Source organism: Myripristis murdjan, chromosome 23, assembly GCF_902150065.1.
Source record: "Myripristis murdjan chromosome 23, fMyrMur1.1, whole genome shotgun sequence".
NCBI lineage: Eukaryota > Metazoa > Chordata > Actinopteri > Holocentriformes > Holocentridae > Myripristis > Myripristis murdjan.
The window spans coordinates 8,435,115-8,441,987 of record NC_044002.1 but is presented as its reverse complement, the minus strand read 5'-3'; the positions used below and the strand labels follow the sequence as shown (position 1 = coordinate 8,441,987).

Sequence of the window (6,873 nt, the reverse complement as noted above, 5' to 3'; positions counted from 1 at the left end):
CGGCCCTAGCAGGACTGCTGAGACCCCGCCTCCTCCACAAGCCCCCCTCCCAACCACTAACCTGAGCTCCGCCCTCACATCCTGCGGGGTTACAGGCCCGGCTTTACAGGGGCGCCGTGACCGCTCCAAATGCGCGCTCACGAAGAGTCTTTCCTCCAGTAAACGCTAATTCTGTCGGTGCCGATCTGACTTGGGCTGAAGTGCTGTATTTAGATGTGTCAGGCATAGACCGCTGTAGTGTTTGGACTGTAAAAAAATTATGTGTTACTGAATTATTCCAGAAGGCCATTTTCATTTTTATTTGCCATTTGCCTTAATAACAAGACACAGAATATGGCTCTTTTTTTAGGTAGGCTAATGCTCTTGTTATCTAAAATGTTTTCTGAGACGTTTTAATACTTTTTCCCCTCTACCTTTCCTCTTTCCTCTCAGGGGGAAATGGTGCAGTCTTTGCCTATTAATGGCGCCTCCATTACTCATCTTTAATTTCCTACCGATAGAATGAAGCGTGAGTTATGTAGGTTTCCATGTGTATGGACTGTAATATATTGGCATGCATTTGACTGAATCACTCATTTTAGTCCAGAGTTATAAATAGACATTAAAGGGACAACACACCCAAACGACTCCTGACCCTCCACTGTCTTCTTTAAAATGTCACATGAAGACCAAGGATGGAGGCCAGCCACGACTGTCGCTGTTTATCCTCACTTCATCACCATATTTGGCCTATCACGGGGCGCATGGGGCAGAAGTAAAACAGAAAAATGAAATGTTGGGTGTTTTAGATTAAATATCCCTTTAATTCACCCGGTACCCACTACCATGGCTGAAAATGAGCACCTAAATCCTCTACCCAACGCGGTAGGAGGCAACTAAAGCGGTTATGTAACCCCCTTACACAAGAGCAGTGTTTTTCTTTATTGAACTGACGCTCGGAAAGGATAGCCTATGAAACACTGACCAGCAGGCTGCGAGATTAAACATGGTCAACGATCGCTGGCCACAAAACACGGGGAATATTGTGCACATCATTATTGAACTACACTGCTGGAGATGAATTGTAAATGCTCCAATTTTCAGTCGGAGTCTAAAGTTTCAAACCGCTGATATAAGTATATGTGGGGATAAGCCCACTATAAATAAATGCACCCACATTTCAGGCTTATCAATCTTAACGAAATAACATACATCATAGTGATAAAAGTTATATGGGGATAGGGTCTTTTATGGAAAAACATAAATCGGTGTTAGTCTGAAAAATATGTTGTGTAGAGTGATCGTGTCCTCCCCATAGGTGGTCACATTTTACCCATCTTTTTTTCCCCCAAAACATATTTACACAATATCACTGACATGATCTCGGACACATTTTACATGGGGAAAAAAATATTCTGATTATTTTTCTGACAGTTTTGTGTTCACCCATCCGCCACATCTCTCTAGAAATATGTATGTAGAAATCCCTTTGACATCATATATGATATATATAATGTTTTCCACAAGGCTGAACCAAGTCTGACCATCTCTGTCAGTCAGTACCGGCCCACATGGAAATTATACCAAAAATTATACATTATGAGTATAGCCTACATCTGTTTTATATGTACATATTCATTCTATAGATCTTTTGTAGATATATTTTTCATTATACATATAGCCTATGCAAAGGTTCAAAGGTGAAAGGTCTATGGATATATTTTTGTATTTTATTTTTTATCATTCTTACAAAGTACGCAAAGGTTTTTCTTTTTTCTTATATTCTTTGTATTGATCTACTTTATTTTACCACATGGGTTTAATTTTTCTAAAGATATATTTCTCCTAGTGTTGAGAGGTATATTAAGTGTAGTCTGCTTTTGTTTCCTGTGCCTTGTCTGGACACCTTGCTGCTGGAACATAATTTCCCAATTTTGGATACAGTACATCTATCTATCTATCTATCTATCTATCTATCTATGTGACTATGTGTCTGTCTATCCATCCATCCATCCATCCATCCCTCCATCCCTCCATCCATATGTTGAGAGGCCGGCTGCTCCTGTTCACATCATTTTCCATTACCGCCCCTCCCCCACCCGCACCGGGCAGTCTGAACCGCATCCCCCGGCGCATGCGCACCGAGCCGATCCTCCACACTGCTGCTGTCCGACAGGTTTGTTAGAAATAACTTGGACGGAGATTAGATTTGGGGCGATTCTGTCTACAGCACTGATCTTAAATGGGTTGTGGAAGTCACAGGGATGCAGCGGGGAGGTCATTTGTCATTTTCCCGGAGAGGATGTATGATCCATGGCCACACTTGTGACGCTGCAAGTGTTTTTTTTTTTTTTTTTTTTTTTTAATGTTGCCTAGCGCGGCTTGGTGTGAAGACGATCCTAATGTCATCAGGTCGAAGTTGAGATGAATATATGCTGCTCAGTATGGACATCGTCCTAAGCCAACTGATGCATGAATTAGTCTTTTTTTAAGAGATGGTTGGCTTGTGATGACATCATGCAGATAGTATTTGTGGGCGGGCTCTGAGCTGTGAGGGGAGAGGGGCGCGACCGGAGAGCGACGGAGCTCCGGCGCCATTAGATAACACCGAGCTACAGCAGCACGCGTCCCGTTTGTACCGCGATGCATCCCGGTGGATAATGCCTTGATTCGCGGTTCAATGGTTTGTTTCCTGCCTAGATAAAAAGAACGAGGGGTGTGCGCGATGCACGAAAATGCAACACATTTTCCCCGTCAGACGAAAGGGTTGAAACCGTACCGACTTGGAACAAGATGGCGTCGAAGTTTCTGCTGTTCGTGCACAGAGCGAGTGCTCAAGGGCGGCGGCGCCGTGCGCGCTCTCGGCGAAACTATCTTTTTCCGCTTATTTCCAGTTTTGATATAGGAACGATCCAAGGAACGTATACACATTTCTCTGTGTACGGCCCTTGGTTTGATGAGGTTTCTTATTTAATTCGCAGCCGCAGCGCAGCCCGAGAGCTGATTCGCTCACACGTGATTGTGGCCTCTGTGTTTTTACAGCTGCTCGGCTTCATTTCCCGACTCGGCCACATTTTGCAGTGGAAATTTTCAATGAACCCTGTGAACCCGGCGCATTCTTCTTCGTGTCCTCGACACAAACCACGGTGATGTGTGTCACTTGTCTTCGAGATACGAAGCACCGACTGTCCGTCTTGGTTACATAAGCACTTAATTCCCCTTTGGTACATCTCACTGCCATGTTACACAGCGGCGGTCATTAAAGCAGTAACATTTCATGTTGAACCCAACAAGTCCGATATGGTCTCCCATTTTCTTCTCATACACGCCAATTGGTTGGCTCTTAGCGCCATCTAGTGGGCTAAGCGGGTAGAGCACCAATGCGTTATATAAACTAAACGGATTTGACAAAACACAATCATTTTGACCATGTAATCTCTTACTTGTGCTGCACTCACTGATAATGAGGTTTGTGAGACAGGCACAATTTTTAGATGTACAGTATTGATCCCAAATTGGCAGCAGGTTGTCCAGACATTGCTCAGGGACAGTAGTAGACTACACAAAACATACCTCTCAACAGGAGAAATACATATATTTTAAAAATGTAAACGATTCCGACATGCAAAGGTTTTTCTTTTTTCTTTCTTTTGCGTTGATCCACTTTATTTTTACTATTTGTTTAAATGTTCTAAAGATATATATTCCCCTAGTGTTAAGAGGTATATCTTGTGTATTCCGTTTTTATTACCTGTCCTATCTATCTATCTATCTATCTATCTATCTATCTATCTATCTATCTATCTATCTGTCTGTCTGTCTGTCTGTCTGTCTGTCTGTCTGTCTGTCTAAACAAATGACCCAAGAAGTGGCCATAATTTGTATATATTTACACGAGCCAGTGATATTAAGATCTAATGATAATACCTAGTTTGGGTAAACTATAAGCTGGTCGAACAGCAGAAAGACAAGAATTCCTCGACTTTGTTTTGATACTAACTGAATGATATGAAATATCTCTTGTTTTAAAATAAAAAGATGGGAATACCCGAGGAAATCCCACACAATAAAGAATCCATACTGTTCCCCAGGCTGGCCAGGAGGGGGCGTCGTTTCCTCTCTGTCCGACGAAGCCAGTCCGCAGGGAGGTACGTCGGCGGTCGTTACTGATCGTCCAATCACAGCCGACGTTGTTGGGAGGTCGTGTATTGACAAGGGGAAGGTGACATCTCGACGATCATTCCCGTAGCTGCTTAAGATAATAACTTTCAAAAGAGGAGTTTGGTGTCGCCGAGTGAGCTACAATGTCTTTGGGAAGGGCGCTGGGTGTCCTTCGAGTTGGGACGCTGCTTTCAAGACGCGGCCCTCAGAGGATAATGACCAGAAAGTACGTATTGTCAGGCCGGCTAGTTTTAGCATCCGAGCTAGCCGTCCTCGCAAGGCACGGACTTGTCGGTTTAAATATATTGATAACCAGGAGGCAGGTTCACACAACACAGGCCTTCAACACGGTTATCATAACTTGCACATCACGTATTAGTACATGTTCCGCGTTTTCTCAACGTGACTTTTATGTGTTGTTACACCAGGGGTAGCGGTGGGCCACATATTGAGCCACAGTACAGGCAATATCCTCAGCTGACCAAGAAGCAACAGTTTGACGCAGAGCTCCTGAGCGGGGCCATGTGGTTTTGGATCCTGTGGCACTGCTGGCATGATCCCGACGCAGTCACGGTGAGTAGACCCGCAAGGAAGTCCCGCACCAAACCCTGTCCCAGGTTAATGCATGAAGAATCAGTGGATGAGTGTCTTGGGGTTACAGTTCACCTTATCAGTTTGACCCCAGTAATTTAAACCTCCAGAGAATGATCATAGCAAAAAATAGTGTCTTGTTGTCTAAATCGCCTAAATAGCCCTTTAAACAAAACAAATAATAAACTCCACACCTACCACGCCTTATACAGCAAAGTTCCTGCGGGGATCTGCCATATGAATTATCAGTGCCACTGCCACTACTGCAGGTGTAGTTATGTTGGGTCAGAATCCTAAAGCAGTGGGAAGTTTTTTGATGATTATAAATGGCGTGTCACAGCTCCCCAGTGTCATCCAAAACAGCTTAAACGTACAGTATGTGCGCAAAATGTTAAAAATGTTAATTTATCTTCAATGTTTCATACAGCTAAAAAAGCATGGGATCAAACTGATGTGTACAGAAGTGTCCAGGACATTGAAAGCATATTGTCATGTTTATTTTATGTTTGCCCACTTGTTCCCATTGAATTATGAGACCAAAAAAAAAAAATGTTAATTGACCAAATTGACCTCAAACATAATAGGAGGGTTAGTTTGCTTTTCAACAATCTTGGAGCAAGGTCTATCAAAACTGGGATTTTTAGTCTAAGTCACCATAGTGCTCGTTGCAATAATCATATCTTGATACTTGTAGTGTATATTTACAGTGGTCTTAATATACATCTTGTTGCCCAGACTTGACTGAAGCATGTTCATGTCCCAGGATTTTAAACCTAGGTGTCATTTTGATAAACACTTTTGTATCTTCTCCAGGGCCACTTCCCATGGCCTGATCCTGCTGCATGGACAGATGAGGAGCTTGGGATTCCACCAGATGATGAGGAATGAGGTATCACCTGCTAAGTGCTACATTCCAATTAATACTAGTAAACTATAAATAGAGGCCTTACCATAGCTTTACCAGTATGCACAGTAGTCTGACAGACTGCGGTGATATCTGGCACAAATTAAATTCTAGTAGTTACACATGTAAAACCTTTATTTTTTAATGCTGGAATAGAGCAATATGAGTCTGCAGCATAAACTATTTTACCTCCAAGTGTTCTGTAAAAACCATAAGTCTCTGGACCTGCTCAAGTTAAATTTTTTTTATAAAGTCATTGTTGCACAGTTAAACTTATACTCTTATGTCAGCAAGCTTAGCTGTCTTTTTTACTTACTCCTTTACATCTAGTAGCCTGTTAAAACGGGTCTCTTATCCTGAGTGTGTGTCAGTGTTTCAGGACTGACAGCTAATGCCTTGTCCCTTCTGTCCCACACCTACTAGTATCCTGAAAATTATTTTTTTATATATATAACTCTTAGTATCGGAGCCATCTCAGTTATGATTTGTTTCATTTTCAGTTCATTGGTTGCTGTCTGTCGATTGTAAATGAGCACTAACACTTTGGATTAAACAAGGTTAGAAACTGCGGTCACCCCTCGAGTTAATTTGGACAGTCAGAACTTCTGTGGGTTGCCTCATGTATGTTCTGTGTTTTTGCTCTATCTGATTACAGTGTAATCACTCGGGACACATGAGTAATGCCAGGTGTAAAAGGGCTCTGATTGTTAGCATAGTTTGTATTCTTACCTGCTGAATGGGCAACCTGTTATTGTTGAGAGGACTAGTGAGGTTAGACATTATTCGGTGAAATGCGGAGCCAGGCGTAAGTTTCACTGTAGTTATGATCGAGAGGAAAAGTACATTTTTGATCAGCGGTGAGCAGTTCATGGATGCCACAGTGCTTTTTCTTGTTGAGATGTAGTCCAAATTCAGTCCCACCTGTAATGAGACGAGCCCACTTGATAATCACAAAGACAATGGGATAATTAAAAAAAACCCTTTATAATGTTTTACATGTTGTCCACTGCTGTAAACATCGTTTGTTTGCTTTGTTTTCAGATAATCCCCTTGTGTGTCTCAGGCCACTGGACAAGACTTCCTGGAAGTCATGAAGATGGACTGAAAGGCATCGCTGTACATAGACTAATAAAATTATCTACAATTATACTAAATTGTCTTGACTTTATATGAAATTGTTGTAGTATATTAGAAATATTGGTGCCTGTCTTAAAAATGTAACTTGTGACCTGTAAATG

The 6,873-nt window shown here is 42.2% G+C and overlaps 1 protein-coding gene across 1 annotated transcript; it reads left to right on the top strand.

The window, feature by feature from the left end:
• Positions 1–4,131: 4,131 nt before the first annotated feature.
• Positions 4,132–6,784, top strand: ndufb2 (NADH:ubiquinone oxidoreductase subunit B2). The gene is made up of 4 exons (XM_030045848.1): positions 4,132–4,366; positions 4,569–4,713; positions 5,545–5,620; positions 6,677–6,784. Exons 1-3 carry the CDS (start codon positions 4,284–4,286, stop codon positions 5,617–5,619), a joined length of 303 nt encoding a protein of 100 aa, XP_029901708.1. The 5' UTR covers positions 4,132–4,283; the 3' UTR covers position 5,620; positions 6,677–6,784.
• Positions 6,785–6,873: the final 89 nt, after the last annotated feature.